Source organism: Blennius ocellaris, assembly GCF_963422515.1.
Source record: "Blennius ocellaris genome assembly, chromosome: 19".
Classification (NCBI taxonomy): Eukaryota; Metazoa; Chordata; class Actinopteri; order Blenniiformes; family Blenniidae; genus Blennius; species Blennius ocellaris.
Genome location: NC_137668.1, coordinates 13,205,723 through 13,225,732, shown reverse-complemented (window position 1 = coordinate 13,225,732; position 20,010 = coordinate 13,205,723). Strand labels below are relative to the sequence as shown.

General features: G+C 38.0%; 1 protein-coding gene across 1 annotated transcript in view; it reads left to right on the top strand.

Moving 5' to 3' along the window:
* ctnnd2a (catenin (cadherin-associated protein), delta 2a) overlaps positions 1-20,010 on the top strand; it is a gene marked incomplete at both ends in the record, with an annotated part of 202,698 nt that overhangs the window by 137,684 nt on the left and 45,004 nt on the right. Inside the window, 3 exons of the mRNA XM_080515267.1 lie at positions 493-679; positions 15,275-15,392; positions 18,738-18,920. Coding sequence (XP_080371393.1) covers positions 493-679; positions 15,275-15,392; positions 18,738-18,920 — 488 coding nt within the window. The remainder of the gene's footprint in view (positions 1-492; positions 680-15,274; positions 15,393-18,737; positions 18,921-20,010) is intronic.

Here is a 20,010-nt window from a genome sequence, read left to right as displayed (position 1 = left end):
TACTAATGCCTTTTGGGTTGTTTTAAATTCTTGATTCAAATTGGCAGGATGCCCTTGAACTGCACTCCCAATGTGCAGTAAATTCCTCGTGACATCTCTGACCACTTAATAAAATCATTTGCTTTTTCCATTTGCTTCAGGAAAAAAAAAATTAGTTCAGCAGTTGATTAAGTATATTGAATTGAATGATCGTTTCGATATATTCTCGCTGGGCTATAGGCTTTTGATGACGGTGAATTAAAGTCGAAGTAAACCAGACCATTGACTAAGGGTGCACAAAGTCTAAATCTTGAAACTTGCTCAGATCGACATAAGACTGCCACTCTCAATGCTTAAGCTTTGCTTTTTCTCTTTTAGAAAAACTAGAACGTTGATTGTCAAATGAATGGCAATATAAGGTCTCATGAGAAATGTCACTGGTTGTTTTGTATTTGCGACTATTTTCACCTTCGAGACTGTTTCATCAAAGTAATGTTAATGTCTGTTATCCAGGTGTGCTATGGAATCTGTCCTCATGTGATGCACTGAAGATGCCAATCATCCAAGACGCCCTGGCCGTTCTGACCAACAGTGTCATCATACCCCACTCCAACTGGGACTCCTCCCCCAATCACCATGACGACCGCAAGCTCCACCTGCACACCTCTCAGGTGCTGCGCAATGCGACAGGCTGCCTCAGGTACAAGAGCATACACACACACACACACACACACACACACACACGGCAGGAACATGCTGTTACATACACTTATGTCTTTCCACTTACTCTCTGATCCATTGGTGCATGTGAACACTCTGTTCTTCCCACTTCATTCTGATAAGACTTTCGTATTTGAATCTGAATGCTTCATATTTCTAAACTCTAAACAATACCCATGCATAGTTTCGACTCTCTCCTCCTTCACTGACTCACTCGAGCTCGCTCTCTTTCTTTTGCAAAAACTTGCACTGGTCGCTATAGCAACCACTCTTCCACTTGTAGGAGCCCTTTGTGTGTTGACTCTTCTTTTGGTGCACATTTCTGATAACATGAAATGTCGTTAAAAAAAAGCTTCAAATGATGAAGGACGACTTTCAGCTTTGTAGAGTACTTTGAATTATTGTTTGAGAACTATGTTTGTCTCTTTAGAAGTGTTTGCTTCCACAAACTGAATTCAATTAAATCAGATTTCCTACTCACCTGAAATGTGCTTTTCTAGATACAATCAAAGGATTTTAATACATAAGTTGCCAAGTACTCAATTATCAGTTCCGCATTTACACATACAGGTGCATTTTATTCACCTGCAAATGTAAACCACAAAAAGGCTTGTTAAATCAAAGAAACTGTAGTTATACCAGTCTACCTTCTCTCAGTGCATTGGCCAAGAGTTCTCCTCAAAGCCTGAAAGCACAAGTAGAAGAATGTGTATTTATTGAAGAATGAATCAGTGACAGAATAACAACTTCAATGACATCTACAGATACTTCAGAAACTCCCACTTCTTCAGTTATTGACCAAAGGTGGCAAAAGTACTCTTTCTTTACTTTGGTACTTGTGTGACGGTGCTGAAGTATCTGTACTTTGTTACTGTTCAACACACTATGAGTTAGAATTAATTTCAGGTTCACAACCATTTCTTTCTTCTTTCTTCTTTTTTTAATTTGAATCAGTAATTATGTTTGATAACCTGGCATATCAATAATTGAAAAATAATATCCAGAGACTTCTAATACTGGCACCAACTTTCCAACAGTGATAGATGCACATCAGAACAGCTGTGAAATACAAATAACAATTGAATAATGTGAAAAACTAAGCATGTCATGCAACATTGTTAGAAGTGATTTTCAACTTCACCTTGGAGGCATGTTGTGTACGTGGGAGTACAAATAGTTCTCCAGTCTGCTTTTGTCAAGTTTGGAATCATTTCAGTCAGTTTGTCTGCAACACTTGATGGTGTGCTTTGACTTTGGTCCAATCTTGAAATTTTTACATAATGTCAATATTCAACTTTGTCGCATTGCAACACAAACAGGACTACAGCTTTTTGATTTTTAGTTCAGCTGTTTGTAGATGATGTATGACTATTTGATGACTTTTATGCACCTAAAACCAGCGCTGTTTCTGGATCCTATAAACAATATTTGCTCATCTATGGACTGAAGTTCTTACAGCGGGTTGAAACAGTTGAGAGAGAGGGGGGCAAAACGCTTCATGTCCACTTGGCCATCTGTCTTTGAACAGCCAACTTAATCAACCATCAGCAGCCTGTGGATTAAACCTCACCCCACTCACTCTGCAGAGCTTCTCTCAAGCTGTTTCCAAGGTTTAGCTCCAGCTATGGAATGCCTCTCAACAAAAGTGTAAAGCCATCCTTGATGTTGCAAATAGGTCATTGTACATATTCCCATATGTGTGCAAGATGCTCTCTTGCATACACGGAGCATACACAATCCTAAGACATGGGTTTGAGGCTAGTTAATGATATTAAAGAATAGTCATGGGTGTAAATGTGTATGTTTTGGTCTCTCGAGGCCTGATTCACTGAGATTATATATAAAGAATCCTAACTTGTTTACTCACATAAACGGGGGTCAACCATCTGCAGTGGTCAAAAATGGGTTGGAAACGGATAAGGCTTGGCAACTCAGCCAGTTGTATTAGCCTTGATGGCGGTTGAAATCTTTCACTTGTTCAGTAGTCTTTTACAGCTGTGCAGCTTTGTCACAATGCAACAGTGAAGGACTACGAAATAATGAGTAGTAGCTCCACACTTGATGGCTCATTCATCTTCTCATTGGTTAATTTTGGGTACACGTCTTAACAAAACTCTGGTAACCCAAGGTTGCTAAAAACACTATCGAAGAAGAAATTATGCATAGATATTTCTTGAAAAGCAATATATGTAAATAGGTTGCAAACCGCATTCATTTGTCTTGCTGTATTACCCATACTGCACCTATCTCGTTCCTATAGAAATCCATCATGAGTGTTAAAGAAAGTAATGGCACCAAAGTTCTTCTACTCTTTATTATTTTTGGTGTGCTGTGTTTTTATTTCACCTCGGAGGATTTACCAAGTGCACCACCTGTGAGTTCGGTTCTAAATTTTAACTACAGCTTGTAGCGCCTGGTGTGTTGCCTGCATGCAGTGAGAGGAGTATTGCATAAATAGTCATTCGTATGGTAAACTATGAGCTAATTTTTTTTCATTACGAAGCCTTCTTTACCTTTTGTCTTCTGTTTTTTGCTGTGGGGGCCTGCAGGACAAGATGATTATACACAATAATGCAATATCACAAACACCTGAACTAATCTAATCTCGTCCACTAACAACTTTGTATTTGCAATAAATATTACACCGGGGAAAACATATTATCTTGTTTTGTGTTGGGATGAGTCAGAGCGGCGCTGATATAACTCTGGTATTTTTGAAGCTATTTTGCATAATAACATTTGCATTATTCTGTTTGGTGAAAAAAAAATATTTTGCCTTTCTTTTTTGTGAAATGTTTTAGGATTTTGACACCCAAAACAATGAAAAATGTATAAAAAACAATTTTAGAAAGCTTTTTTTTTAATCACACACAGGGGTTAAAACAATATGGTTGTGCTCATTCCACAACTACAGAATTCATGTAGTTCCGATTAAAAACTCGCTGTTCTGTTTCATACCTATGATGTCTATTCTCATCTGCAGTTAGAAGACGTAGACGCCTGTGCTCCACGGATAATTAGTTTTATATGTTAAATGAGCTTTGTATCCTGGGAGCTACAATTTGTTAACATCTAAAACAAACATTAATTGAAATTTCTTTGGCTGAGTTTTTTTTTTTTTTTTTTCTCGGGGAAAAAGGAGTTGAAACACTTATTACACATCACGCGTGCTCTTTTCTTACAGCATATAGTTGTGATGACTTATGCAGTCATTTTTAAGTCACATCCATCCATTCATATATGTTTGTCGAAGTAAGGGTCATACACCCTTGAAGCCAATCCTAGTTGACTATAAATGACCATCAAGGACTGAATAGATATTATAAATATGGTCATTTTTAATTATGTGTTCCTTCATATTTGTTTTTGTTGTTGTTGTTCCAAAAAGTACTTAAATCACCTCCAATTTTGTAAACCAGGTTTTGCATCTGTCACATTTGTAGGTTTCCATCATTTTTGTGTCACTGTTCCCGCTTCCCTTCTCATTGGTGTGTTCATAGGGCCTTTCATGCTTCTCTGTCGGTACATAAAGATGTGGGGGAAGATAAATGAGGCTGTCACAGCATTTTATCCACACTGCGAAGTTACACATCAAACTAACTATAAAGGCTGGTAAAGAAGTGGGCGTAAAGGAAGTTGGGAAGATTAGAACAATGAGAAGGAGAGACTAACAGAGTAATGAAGGTGTTTCTGCAGCCCTCGAGGGTTGTTTTCCACCTTGCCATCTTTCCGAGGGGTTAAAGTGACACAGGACCACAGTGTTCGGGTCCCAGTGTACCTCAGCTCAATTTCAGACCTCTCACCTCTCTCATGATCCATTTGCTGTGTGTGCTTGTGTGGCTGTGTAATGCACGAAAGCGAGTAGAGACTCCCATCTGTCGTTCTTTGTGTTTTTATACATGTGCATATGTGTATTTGCTTGAACGTGAATATGCTGTATGTCACCTTGGGAATATTTATATATACACATCAACCAGTCAACATTTCTATATGTGCACATCTCCGCACTCACACATCTGTGCCCAAAGGAGTCAAATAGAATCAGTGTCTGAAACCGCAGCCGAAGAGAGCGCACCGATAATAGGAAAAAAACCAGTGGCAAGGCATCAGGTGTTTTCATTATGGCAGCATCCAAGAGTGTGAATGTGTGTGGGTGTGTATGGGTGTGGATACACACGAGTGCATTACGAGCTACGCAGCCAATGATGCTGATGGACCCATATTGTGCCTAATCAAGCTGTGGGCATTTAAGGATTCTTCCTGTTTGCACATATGACCATGCAAATACTGTATTAACCTTTCATTGGCCAAAGAGTAAGTGAAATAAAAATGGAGAAATCCAAGTGATTGTTGTTTGATGATACCTCAACAGTTATCTCCGTAAGACTTATTTCTAACTTTATTTAAATTTAATAATATAATTTTAATAATTGTACTATTATAATATCAGTTATAATTAATTGAAAGCATACTTTGAAGTCTAAAATTCAACAATACTGAAATTGTTATAATCATTTCAGTATTTACTGCATATCTTCAAATGTTTATAATTTAGACAAATGTCCCCTTAGATTTCCTTAATATTTTTTTTAATCTTCTCACAATGTCCTTTACAATTCCAAATCCTTTTGCCCTCAAATATAAAGTGTTAATGCAAAACAAAGTACGTTAATCATAACTTTTTTGCTGGGATTTTTTTGTATAAGATCAGAAATTAATATGCTATCACTTACACTGCCTTTGTGTTCTCATGATTAGATATCATGTCACAATTCAGTTTGCTTCCCATATATTAAGTTACTGTACTGGGTGGATGAGATGCTTTGAGGAGATTTAAGCTATAGTGTTTAGCTTTGGTAAGAGTTTTACACTTTGTTAAAATCCAACATATATTTTAATCTTCATGTGTTGTGGTCAGTTGGATACTTTGTATAGTGCAACCTCCTAACACAGCTCTGTTTCTGGGCTGTTTGTGCATATCGACCTGTGACTCTTTTTCTTGTCCAGCTGGCTTCAATTATGCCCCCCATAGACCTACATGTATATAAGATTAAATATAACTGTTATGCAGCAGCTGTTTCAGTGACTATTTGCTACTTTATTAAAATGTATTTGTAAGAGCAAAAACTGCTTTTTGGGCTCGTGTGCAGTCTCTCGGTGAAAGTGGTAGTTGTAATCATCCAGTTCGTCCAGGATGCCAGAATTACTTCACAGCGCAGCGCTGTTTTGGGGCTTGGTACAGTGTTATCAGGCCAGACACAAGGTCTTCTGTTGAGGGAGTTTCCATATCCTCTGTTCAGAGGCCGTTTAACTCCCTGCTGGATGTTGGTTTGCTGCCAAGAAAGACAGAGGCTACCTGCAGCCTCCGAGCTGTTTGTGTGTGTGTGTGTGTGTGTGTGTGTGTGTGTGTGTGTGTGTGTGTGTGTGTGTGTGTGTGTGTGTGTGTGTGTGTGTGTGTGTGTGTGTGTGTGTGTGTGTGTGTGTGTGTGTGTGTGTGTGTGTACGCGCATGCATGAATAATCAGAAATACACAATTGGGTTCTACTTCCAGCTTGTTGCCTTTTTGACACACCGACACATTGATGCAGGAAACACTGAAAATCAGCAATGAAGCACAGTTATTGTTACATTGGTTCAGTCTCACTCAATTACATGCAAAAGTACTGTTGTTTAAAAGAATACTCAAGTAAAAGTAATACTTTGCTTATTTAAAATATGTATTCATAAATTTTCCTGAGTAATAATAAAATCTATACACAAAGGTTGCTGTAAAGCAGGAGCTTTCTGTTAAAATAATAATATTGCCTATGAAAATGCAAGCTTTTAATCTTAATTCAATTTGCAGACCTACACAGTAATTAGTTATAATTTCGAAAGTGAGAAAGTGAATTATATGATATGCATTTTACTCAAGCATGATTAAAAAGTTCTGTATTTAAAAAAAAAATCTCATGAATGTGAAAGTACACAAAGTGCTACTTAACTTCATGAATATGAGTATCTTTCATTTGTTGCTCTGTTGTTTTTGATTAAATGAGCTCTTGTGAATCTAGGAACATGCAATCATGGAGGAGTTTGTTTCCATATTTATTTCATCGATATTTATAGGTTTTCTGTGCGGGTCTACCATCTGCTGATGACCCTCTACTGCCTACACACACACACACACACACACACACACACACACACACACACACACACACACACACACACACACACACACACACACACACACACACACACACACGGTCAGACACTTGTGCAGAGCTGCCACACACCAGCTGTTTGAGACAAAGTCACTCAGTTGTCATTTGTCTCTTGAGTTGAACTAGAGAGCCATCTGTCAGAGTTCTCATTCTTCACATCATTTCTCTGCACGTTTCTCAACTCATGTAACAAACTGTTAAAAGTTAGTAATATATGATATATATGCTCCATGACTCTTTCTCCTTGGACATTAAAACTTATGCCACATAAATAATATATAAAGTGTCCAGTAGAAGTCAAGCCAGCATCTGTCAGACTTGAGGAAAGTTATAAAAAAAAATGTCTTCTACTTATGTAAACATCTTACAAAAATGCTAAAATGCATGTACAACATCAAAAGGTATTCCAGATCAAGAGAAAATGTTTACCTAAAAATGTCTATGATGATGCATGAGAGCCAGTCATTGTTGAAAACTGTAAATCACATTTGAGGGGATTCACCATCACTATACCTACATTGTTGATTTTTGAATTGAAATGACACTTTGTGCAAGCACACTGTGAGATATGAGCAAAACAAAATAAGAATTTTTTATTTTTTTTTATTTTACATTTTCCCTCACAGTCCAAAAACATGCATTTGTTGTTAATTGTCCAGTGCGAGTGTGTTCAAAGTGTTTTACGCCTTCACCCAAAGCCGGCTGTGATCAGTTTTTGCCCCCTGAATTGAGATGGATGAATGGAAACTCTTCTTCTTAATTGTGCAGTAGTGATTTGTTTTCAGTCTAAAGGTTTCAAAGTAGAAACATTTGAGAGGTTATTAGGCAGGGTGATAACTGGATAAACGAACTGGGGGCGGCCATTAAACAGCCCTTGTAGGTTAAATTCAGTAAAGCAATGACCAAACAAAGGGGAATTATGCAACTTCTAAGCTGTTCTAATTCTACTGTGGCCTTATTCACTTTGTGGAAAATATATGTATTTAATTCTCCCTCCATTAGACAAGGACGTTTGAGAAATATTAGGATATATGTGAAAGAGTTGCCAAAAGCACCAACTGTCAAGCTAAGGCCAATATATTTCACCATTGACTGAAGTGTTGGAATAATAAGATATAATGATTTGTTGTTGTTGTTGGGCTTTTCTTCGCACAGTTTATTTGGTTGAATTCCATACAATCACCAAAAGTATCTGCTTAAAGTGATGATCTCTGCATCCACCTATACATTTTAGTCTTGATTCTCTCTAGTGAAACAGTGTTTTATGTGAACTAAAGTCAATTAAAAATCTCTCACCTCGCCCCGCCATTCCCCTCCTGTGTTCGTTCCAAAGTAAGATTCATATTGGTGCCATCCTCTGCTTCCTTTGCTCTTAATGATTTTTTGCCTGGCAGCACTCAAATTTATTTATTTTTTTTTCTAATTTGTTTTTAATTTGTTTCCCGTAAAACAGACTCCTGCCACAGCACTGCCACATTTCTCTCAGTGAATCCTCCCTAAATTTCCCACGAGAGTCTGCTAAATGCTGTGTATTACACTTAATGAAGATAGAAATGACTGAATAATACACTTTAATGGAAATGTTACGATTATTCATACGAGCGCACAATGAATTTTTGAAAACATTTCAAGCTTGATTGTCCAACCTGGCACGTCTCTTTTACTTAACTGCAGCAACAACAACAACAACAAAAACCCCCAACAACAAGCATTCACTGTCTACAGGATGTATAATCAGGTTCTGTGTCTTTTTGTTCCATAGGTAATTATTTAATGACGTGGGCTAATGAGTTGAGTTGAATTAATGGGGAGTGACATCAGATAGGTTGAAGTGTAAGCCTGTAATGGACCCGTTAAACAGGAGACATTATCAGGTAAATTTAAAGGCTTTCACATTCACCATCATTCACACACGCACGCACGCACGCACGCACGCACGCACACACACACACACACACACACACACACACACACACACACACACACACACACACACACACACACCTAAATAACACCACCAACTGTTATCAGAGTAGAGTTTATGTATTCACACATTTCTCAGAGATGGCACTTCAAGGCTCAGTTTTATTATTATTTTCTTGATAATCATTATGACATGCTCTCTCACTATTGATAACTACATTCACAGATTACGTTATCACAATTTATGAATCCCTTACATGTGTGAATATCTTAGTATTCTTAAAAAAAAACACTTAACACCTAAATGCCAGAAACGGGAGCATTGATGTGTCGCATAAAGGTACAATTCGTCATACCTTCTGACACAACCATGAGACTAACAAGCACATGCGCACAGAAATGGTGGACACACAAATGCAGACAGGCATACACAAATTATAATGCCTCTGAATATCGCTGTTTTTGTGTACAATAGGGCTCTCATGAAAATTGAAAGCACAGATTTGACTTATTTAACTCGCGAAGGTAAAAAGTACAGGTTTGGAAATACACATAAGTGAATGCACATGTGGACACACTTGCATAGTCATTGCTATTTTAATACTATGTTTTTCAGTGTGGACACGCCAGCTTAATCACTAATACCCATAAATCATAATTCAACTTTTATTATAGGTTTGAGTAAAAAGCTTAATATCATTTTTTTTAAGTTTTAAAAAGTTAACAACCTGGATTTTAGATATAGCACGATATAATAGATATTCTATTTCCAACATCTAAGTATAGAAAGTCTCCACTTTCAACCATTATTGACCTAAGTGGATCACTCTTAAGTTTGTCACCTTCTCCAGCTTTGGTATTGATAATTGTGATCAATACCAAAGGGAATAACAAGCCAGTCTGAAGTCAGTCAGAAGGGGAAAAGTGAGATATTAGTTCTCTAATGTCGGAAATGAAAGTGAAAAGTTGTCAAACAAATAAATACTGAAGTACAGATATGAGAACGCCACTGAGTGCAGTAGCACAAAGTACAAATGTTAAATAGCTTGCTCCCTCAAACGCAAGCTATTAAACATTGCCTGCATGCTAAAAGTGTGATACAGATCAAAATTATTCATTTCTTGTTTTTACATCATTACAATAAATAATAAAAGATGGTACTAACCCGGTATCAAGCTAAATATTTAGACAGTAAAACTCCTTTTTTTAAACTCTCCTATAGTCGCTAATAAACAAATATATTTTAGATTTAACTAAGTGATTTATTCTGTAGTTTTTGCTCACTACAATATTCAGCCTGACTGAATAAAGTTATCACTGTATATGCATCATCCTGAACCATTCACATTTCATATATAATAACCGAGACTTAATGGCCTGTGTGCATTATATTTCAAACATGGGAAAAAGGAGCGAGTAAAATATGTTTTTTTCCCTAATGACCTTTAATATTAAACTTTTTGAGGGTACATGAACCATCTCAGAGTTTTTTTCCTTCAAAGGGAAAGACGTTTTGCATGCTTTAAAGGGGGCATTTATTTGTGAAGCAGGTTTCAGAATATGTTAGGAATATGCTAAATTGTGGTCCACTTTAATCTTTTCAGTTATATCAGGTAGCTTTTCAAATAATAAAACCCACATAATTAATCTTACCGGGCTTTCATGTCATTCCTCGTGGTGGAATATTATGCACTATATGTGCAAAGCAAGCATCCAGAGTTGGTGAAAAACAGATAAAGAAGAACAACCTCAACAGTAGAAACGTCAGGAGAAGTTAGCAAGCCGGAACGTCGAAGCAGTAAATATTTCCCATTCTCTCGCTTTCTTTCTCACCCACTCATCTCCTGTCTTCAGTGCTTAAACATTAGCCAAGGTGAACTGTTTTCAATGTTCTGTTGTTTTATATCGACTCAGTCGAGAATTGTGTCTCTGCTAAGCGGCGTTTCCATCTTGCTCTTGTTTGCCCATTAGCATTCAAAGCGGGTGAAAATGACTTGACCTTCTCTTGGAAGCGGAGAGCCGTGAACGTGAAGTTTTAATTGAGTTCTTGTGTCTTCCCCCCTTCTCTCTTTTCTCTCTTTTCTCATCAGTACAATTTATGTGTGACCTCGTCTCATAGAGTGCTAAAACAGCTGTGATCACTTTATTATGCCACTGTGATGGATGAACTTATTCATTCATATACTCAACATTGTCTCCTTGTTCGCGGCACAATTGTCTCTCTTGTCTGTTTTCTGGCATTTCACCTTTAAATAACAATCCTAAACTCTTGTTACCAAACTTTGAAAATAGGCTTCCTTATTCTTTTGATCGGTGGCTTTGTTTTGATAACTGTCAGCCCCCACACACCTCCAGTTGTGAGGCAGCGTATTGGAAGTTCATTGCAGCATTGTCCTCAGGTAAAAGTTTTTATATGTGAAATCTAGTCAATAAATATGGAGATATAAAGAACATAAAAGTCAGGAATGAGTATGCACGCAGTTGTATTGTAGCTGAAGGCCATAATGTAATGGCTAATGACACTGATATATTTGAGAACTTTGCTTAATGTGGAGCCATTACACTGCAGTCATAGACATTATCTAAATGGAGCCAGATTGGGTCTCTCTGTGATAAATCGGGCAATTCTCAGAGGAAAAGCTGCACGGGCATGACTACGCTGACATCTGAGTGCTTGGTTCAAAAGCAGTGTCAGTTGTTCACGGTCAACCCCATTTTAGCACTCCAGCATGGACGTACCTGTGGATATACTGAAGTAAACACTCTTTCTCCTCCATTTATTAATTTTTTTCCTAAAATACGACTCTGTCCTCCTTATTTGTTTCTGCGAAATGGCATGCTGAGGATATGCTTTAAATGGTTGTGACTTTGAGCTTCTGAGACTACATGTCCTCATCTGTCCTTTGGGATTTGACACGCAGGCACCCACTTATGCTACACTACATTTGTTCTGGCTCTGGCAGAGATTTCCTGAAAGGCTGTCTGCAACTTGACATAGACACACTGTACATGAGGAACATCGCATGGTTTTATGTGTTGCTGGAAGTTAGTATTGAGCAGTGGATGGACTAAACAAAGTTATGACAGTTACTGGGGAATGGATGCACTTTCTCGAAATAATTATAATGGTGAAGTTTGAAATTGGATAGTTGAGTGGATTCACCCAGAAATTGGGATAAAGTATTCAGTCAGCGTATATCCTCAAGTTTTACCTCCAATCATTGGGATTGGGTAATTGTTTGGCGGGTTCTGATGACTGTTATAAGATATAATAGCAGACTTCAGACTGTAAACTGCCTTTTTTTTATGTTATCGGAACAGGGCATAAATTACTATCATGTCTCCCCTCATAAGCGGAGACTTCCTCAGCTTGTCAATCAATTGAAAGGAGAAGAAACATTTCTTCCCGTTTCTGGGCATATTGTGAATCTGTGAGTCATGTTAAGCGTTGCCTCTTGTCTCAGTTGCACAGTTTTTGCAGACTCACCTCGACTCCTAAATGAGGTAAATATTAGTAGGCCAATTTCTGCTTGTTTTGAGTATGATCAATTAAAAACTTCAAAATAAAATCTAAATGTCTGCATTTAGATAAAGAAAGCTGTGATGTTGCTAACTTGTAGCAGAAATGTTCAACAGAAGAACCTCAGATACTTTTAAGTGAAGCATAATCTCCATGTCAGTAGTGTTACAGGTGCAGCAGGACAAGGCCGAAAGTCAGAATTACTCGCGTTACTTAGTTTTGCTTGAAAAGATTTTAGTCAAATTAAAAGTACAGATTCAGCTTCTTCACAGAAATACAATTAAAAAAGCACAGATGTTGATTATGTACTCATATCATTGATGCCATATGGTGAAATAACAAGATTTAATACATTTTCATTTCACTTTTTCTAATAATTTTTTTTTCCACTATTGGATAATGGCTAAACAGTGTGACTATTAAGCTTTTGTATTAATCGATACAAAATAGGAGAAAAAGTTATATTATTTATTAATGTGTTACAACACTAAATAACCTGGTTGATTATATGTAAAACACTACGAATATATTTAGAATATATCATTTATTTATTCAAGTTGGGAGTCTTGATATTCAATCATTACTGAAATAACGATGATGACTTGCAAATAGCTCTGAGGCCCAACAGCAACACTTCTACACCTTCAGTATTGCCCACATGGAAAGAACCTATATGAGGATATATGCACATATATGAAACCTATATGCAGCATATATGCACATATATGACAATATATATGCTGTATATATGCACATATATGCACATATATGACAATATATATGCTGCATATATGCACATATATGCACATATATGCTGCATATATGCTGCATATATGCACATAAATGCTGCATATATGCACATATATGACAATATATGGGCTGCATATATGCACATATATGACCATATATATGCTCCATATATGCACATATATGACAATATATTTGCTGCATATGTGCACATATATGCACATATATGCTGCATATATGCACATATATGACAATATATATGACAATATATATGCTGCATATATGGAAAGTCCCACATGGACAGAACCTATATAAACATATATGTTTTAATATAGGTTTTGATATAGGTTTTGAATATATGTGACATATATAAAATTGGCCATTTTCCTATATTTTATGCACATATATGGACCTATATGCACAGATAGGTGCATATTTTTATATATATATATATATAGCTCAGGTGGCAAGGCAACGGACTGGTGCACGGGAGACCCTGGTTCGATTCCCGCTAGGGTCACTGAGCAAATAACAGCATCCGGTGTGGGCCCACATGGAAAGAACCTATATAAAGGTTAGGATATATGTTGCATATATAAAATTGGCCATTTTCCTATATTTTATGTACATATATGTGTGCATACATGGGCACATATAGGTGTGCATATATGCGCATATAGGTGTGCATATATGGGCACATATAGGTGCACATATAGGTGTGCATATATGGGTACATATAGGTGTGCATATATGGGCACATATAGGTTTGCATATATTGGAACCTATAGGTGTGCGTATATGCGCATATAGGTTTGGAATATATGTGACATATAATTTTATATATGTCACATATATGCCAAACCTATATTAAAACATATATGTTTATATAGGTTCTTTCCATGTGGGTGATCACTGTCATCTGCTTTGATCTTTTCTCTATAACTCAGGCGTAGATGTTAGAAAAACATCACAAGCCACTTTAAAGAATGTAAGCAGTCGAAGGTACGTTCAAATCTAAACCTCTTTACATGCTCTATACAGACTTTAAAAGATCAAGTATATAACCAGCACACAACAGTGAAGCCCATTTATTACCCATGAACCTCCACAGCTGGGAACAACAATGTCTTTTGAGTTGGCAGCCCTGCTTTGGTTTTTTTTACAAGACATTTTTAGATGTATTTTTCTGATCTGCTGGGGTATTAATCACTGGAATAAAGAATGTAGTTGTCATAATATTTGCATTGCAATGTATTAAGCTGCACTATACTAATTAAACCAGTATAGTTATTGTGGTCACTAAATAATGTTACAGTAATTGACACTAAAGCGTGGAGCTTATCTTTCCATTGTGTTGCTATGCTGCTTAAACAAATAAAGTATAGGTTTTATCAAGGCAAAGTTTCTTTGTATTTCCATGTCAGCGTTTATTCGTGATGCTTAGTATGGATGGCGCTCCAGCAGGATTGTATAAATGAGAGAATCGTTTTAAATTGAACACATACTCTACACCACAGCTTCATCCTTGCTTTATTGACACAGACAAATGAATCACTGTCTGGGACTGAGTGTTTCTGTATCAGAGGCAGCTTCACGTTGATACCCAAACAAATCCAACCTCACACCACCCACCTGTACTTTGCGTTCAATCAAATTTCAATTCATTATTTCTGTGCATCATATTGGCAAAGCCAGTGATAATAAACGGGACAATGGTGTCATTATAAAAGCAGCGTTGGTGGGATTGTTGGCTGTTAAGTTCAGGCACCAACTGTCTGACTAAAGCGGCTTTTTTTTTTTTTTTTTACATTCTTTCTCCCCATCCTCTTTTTTTTTGGATTCGAGTCAAGTGCTTTAAATTGAAGTGAGCCTTCAGGGCATAGATTGAGATGTATCCAGAATTTTAATGCTCCCTGTTCAATTGTTTGGTTGAGGGAGAGCTGCCAGGTTTACCCGGTATCTGTTTCACCTTCTCTTTCTGCCTCTGTCTCCTCACACCTCTGATTACCACTGTCTTTTTTCTTTCCATCTGTCTTCCTGTTTTATCTCCCCCCCCTCAACCAGCTCTCTTTCTTTCTCTATTTGTTGTACCCTTTCAGATTGGCAACCATACACAACTGCACACTCTCCAACCACTGATCTTTTTTTTTTTTCTCCTCCTTCTGGGTGTGTGTTTCAGGAATGTAAGCTCAGCAGGTGAGGAGGCGAGACGAAGAATGAGGGAGTGTGACGGCCTGACGGATGCTCTCCTCTACGTTATCCAGACCTCCCTGGGCAGCAGCGAGATCGACAGCAAGGTGTGCACTCGCGTGACCCTGAACATCTCGACGTTTAAATGAGAATGTTTTTGTTTTTTTTCATGTTTTTCAACATGAAATTGGTCTGGGGGAGAGCAAAGTGTTGCGGAGCCTCATTTTGCCAGAAGGAAACACTTTTTGTGTTTTCCAGAAAATATAGCTGGGGAACCGTTTCATTGTCGGCAGTCACGAGGACGAGCAATTTTTGTTTTTCTAGGAGTGTTCACCTCGTCAACTTGTGTTATTTTGGGCAAATTAAAGCAGTCACGGTGTTGAAGTATTTCTCTGTACCGGTGTAGCTCTGCCAGTTGTCAGAGTCGAGTGGGTTTATGTTCACTCTGCATGTTTCCATGCGAGGACGTGTTCATGTTGGCGTGCATGTGGGTTCATGTCGCAGCACGTGTGGGTCAGTCAATACTACATATACAGCGCTGTGGATGGCTGACTTCTCAAGGTCTCCCTGTCTCCCAGCTTTTCCAAATGGCCGCCCTTAATCACTGTTTAACTGCCCACCCCTTCTCCACCTGAGGAGAGCTGCTGTTGCCACATTAACAAAGACTGACTTACATCCACAAACCACCAAATGGTCACTGTTGGATTAGTGATTCACATTAGCCATGTGCTTGCTCTATAGTGTGTTTTCCCTGCTTTGGCCAGACCGTTTTCTCCTCTGCTCATCTGGTTGTTAATTCTGCACATTATTTCATGGATCATTAGAAATGAGCCATTACAAGATAGAGCTCAATCATTCATCAACATGTAATTAATCTCCAGTAGTGCCAATTTAAGGATATTTTATGTGGCTTGTTTAGAAAATGTTGCATTCCAGAGATTGATCTTGATCATAAACAGCAGGGGAGGTTGTCAAGAATCACAAGCCGAGTCTGTTCAAGTAATACAACTGATTATCTACCAGTTCCAGCCTCATCCAAGGTACTTTTAGAATCACCTCTGTCTTTGTCAGCACCCTTATAAAGACATTCCCACTGAGGATAAGTCAGGACAGGTGTTTTGATCATTGGCACGGTTTTATCTCTCCATTCTACCTTTTTTTTTTATTGTTCACAACTCCAGCCAGAAGTATATATAAGATCTGAGGCATTGCTACAATTCTCACTGTCTCATTTTTTACAAGTCTAAACAAAATCTACAGTTGACTAATGTGGACTTATAAAGTCAGTAGATTAAAGTATAGAGCATTTAACAAAGTTTCTCAGTCATATAATAGCACATTGCCATTCCCTGAAAAAGTTCAATTAATAATCTTGATGGTGCAAAAACTCAATAGACTAACCACATTTTTAATTACACATAAGTAACATGGAACAAAGGATTGTGACAAGTTGGTATTGAACAGCGCACATTAAGTGCGGCTGTTGCAGGTCCATTAGTGGATGTACAGCGTGCAGCTTGAAAAGCCGCTCAAGGTCATGCAGGCAATATATGGAACTACACACAAAAAGAAAGGATGTTTGTGTTTGGAAGATTGTTTCATTGATGTAGCGTTACATTTGAAAGGCTGATTTCCCTTTGAAACGGTGCCACATTTGTGGGATGAACAACAGATCTGAGGGTGTGACTGCGTCCATTATTACATCTAGACAAACAAGATATATTGGTGTTTTAACGATTGTATTCCTTAAGCTTCAACAGGATGGAGAAGAACCATACACAGCTACACATACACATGCCATCACACACTGTTGTGTGATGGCATCCTATTCTTTAAGCGGTATGTGTCCAGAGTCAGACAATGTGGTTGTATTGCTCACTCTGGCATGAACAACACGCCCAAGCTGCTGCTTTAACAGGTTGAAATCAGAAGGGGGGGGGGGGGGGGGGGGGGGGGGCACACCAGCCTGTCCGCTCCCAAAATTCTGGTGGTATTTTCTGATAAGCCCCGCTCTGTGAACACGAGAGTTGTAATCTTGGAAGTATAGAGTTTGGTCTCAGACTGTGGAGATGTGGGATTGCCACTGGTTTGAGAATCTCATCTTGATATCGCTCTGCCTTGAGAAGTGGCAATCAGACACCTGATTTTCAGCACCTTGGGGTCCTGAAGGTCAAAACAAGATTCAATTGTGCAGAAAATCTGTTTGACATTGATAAAGAATATTTCTAAAATCTTTCTTGGACGCATCCCAAATAGCTCTGACGCACATCCAACTAATGCATGTTCCTCAAAAATGTTGCAACTTTAAAAAGAAAATATTTTTTGCTAAGAGGCATTGTCACAACCAAGAAGAAATAATCGATGAAACACACTGGCGAGTTCATATTATGTTTAAATGTTTTCTTCAGAAACACTGTGACTGACCAACGCCGCTCACCTTCCAGTGGCAAACAGAAGTACCACAAAATTATTTAAACTCAATATCAAGCCACCTTTTTACTCCCTCAACTATGTGGCCACAGAAACAAAACTACTTTAAGCATGAAATAACAGATCGAAATATGAAATGTCATGGTAAATTATAAATAAAACGTAACTTCTCCGACATCTCTTCATAATAGCATGTGAATAGAATTTCAGACATGAGTGCAGCTCACTGGAGTGAGACGTTGTTTTGTTTGTTGCATCTCTTGAGGCTGTTCAATTACACTCCTTAGTTGTTTTTTGTGTAAAGCAATGGTCAGACTGAGAGAAGATTGATGATTTGTCTTTGTTCATTTCCACTCCGTTGACTCGATATCTCCCCCTTTCTCACACTACACACAATCAGTCAAGGTACACGCTTAAGAATAGACACCCCAGACTGTAAGGCATTAGTTAGCTCTCGTGCAGTCACACACATACTCACATCTTCTCTGCCTGCTGGGTTCAACTTGAAATTCTGTGTTTAATGGGGTGTGATACAATATATTGGGTTTGTCATTTTTCCTCATTTACCTGAGTTTCTTGTAATCTCATTTCAAAGTCAGAGCTAAGAAATTCAGAGGCATATTACCTGTAAGATTATCATTGTTATTTCCTTCCATTCTCCCTCTCTCTCTCTCTCTCTCTCTCTCTCTCTCTCTCTCTCTCTCTCTCTCTCTCTCTCTCTCTCTCTCTCTCTCTCTCTCTCTCTCTCTCTCTCTCTCTCTCTCTCTCTCCATCTGTCTGGTTCATGGGTGCAGACAGAAGGTGAAAGTGTGAGAGGATTTTTTTTTTTTTTGGCATGCTTTGACTGAGTTTGCAAGCACAATGTTTCCTTAAATAGCATCAAATGCAAATGGGCCATCTGAACTTTACTATATATTTTTATATAAGTTTTATTTGTTTATATATTTTTTTTATTGGAGTTTTATATTGCTAACACCATCATCCTCATGCCTCACTTCATTTATTATCTCTCTCATGTGCAGACTGTAGAGAACTGTGTCTGCATCCTGAGAAACCTGTCCTACCGGCTGGCTGCCGAGACGTCCCACGGACAGCAGGGGGGGTTGGAGGAGCTGGATGGGTTGCTTTGCGATGCTAATGGCCGTGATGGAGAGAGCTCTGGCTGCTGGGGAAAGAAGAAGAAGAAAAAGAAGGGATCAGATCAGGTAAGGACTGGGGTGATGAGGGATGGTGTGTATGAGACTTTAAGACAGTATTACTTCTAAAAACAGATTTGACACGGCCATGGTAATGTTATAAGTGAGATGACCACTGCATTTTGAAAATGTATTCACTGAGTCGATGTTTTGATGATGGTGATATTGAGTATTGCCTTTTACACCAATCCAGCATCAATTCATGTCCTTAGGGACAGAGGCCAGCTGCAGCGATTTTTCTTTAGTGACTAAACTGTGTTATTACAGCATACAATGTAAAATGCATGAGAATGGTACATTTCTGCTGCTCATTCCATGGTCATGGCAAAATCTATGCTCTGCCTGCTTAATATGGCACAAGTCTCATGTTTACTGGCCCATCCAGACACAATCTGAGCAGTCGCAGTTTCAGAGCATTGCTCAAGGACCCAGCATGGACACCCATCAACAGTTCAATACAAACCTTATTGAACTTATAAAGCATACCAGCTCTTATTGCAAAACTATGCACAATCAATAAAGAACCAGTGGCTGTAAAATACTATATAAATCTGTCAAAATGTTACAAACCGCTCACCAAGAATTGATCCATCTGGTTTAATAACACCACTATCTAAAATAAATGTATTATTTTCTTTTGTTTTTAGCCCTGCAAGTGAAAGTCCAAGTTCTCAGTTTACTGAGAAAGCGCATGCACACTGAATGGGTTCACTTTTTTCTCCACATTGTAATGTGATGCTCAGTCTTATTTAACACACCATTCAACTTGGTTAACGTCAGTTTGCCGCAAAAGTATGTAGGTTGATACATGCAAAATGTAAAAAACGATCAATGTTAGGATGAAATGATGCATCTGTTGTTGAGGCTGCCTTTCTTTCAACAGAGGTGTGCGGTAAATAATGCGAAACTAATATGATAATTGTTTTATAATATATCACATTATAATTATTTATTGTTCTAATATATTTTAATCATGTTTTATATATTTCAAAATGTTTAGGTGTGAGAGTTCTCTCAGTCATCGTACTTTCTATGAATTAGGTTGTTACTGTATTTCTGGGGAAAGTCAACTGTTCAGAGTAAAACAGGATGTGCTGAC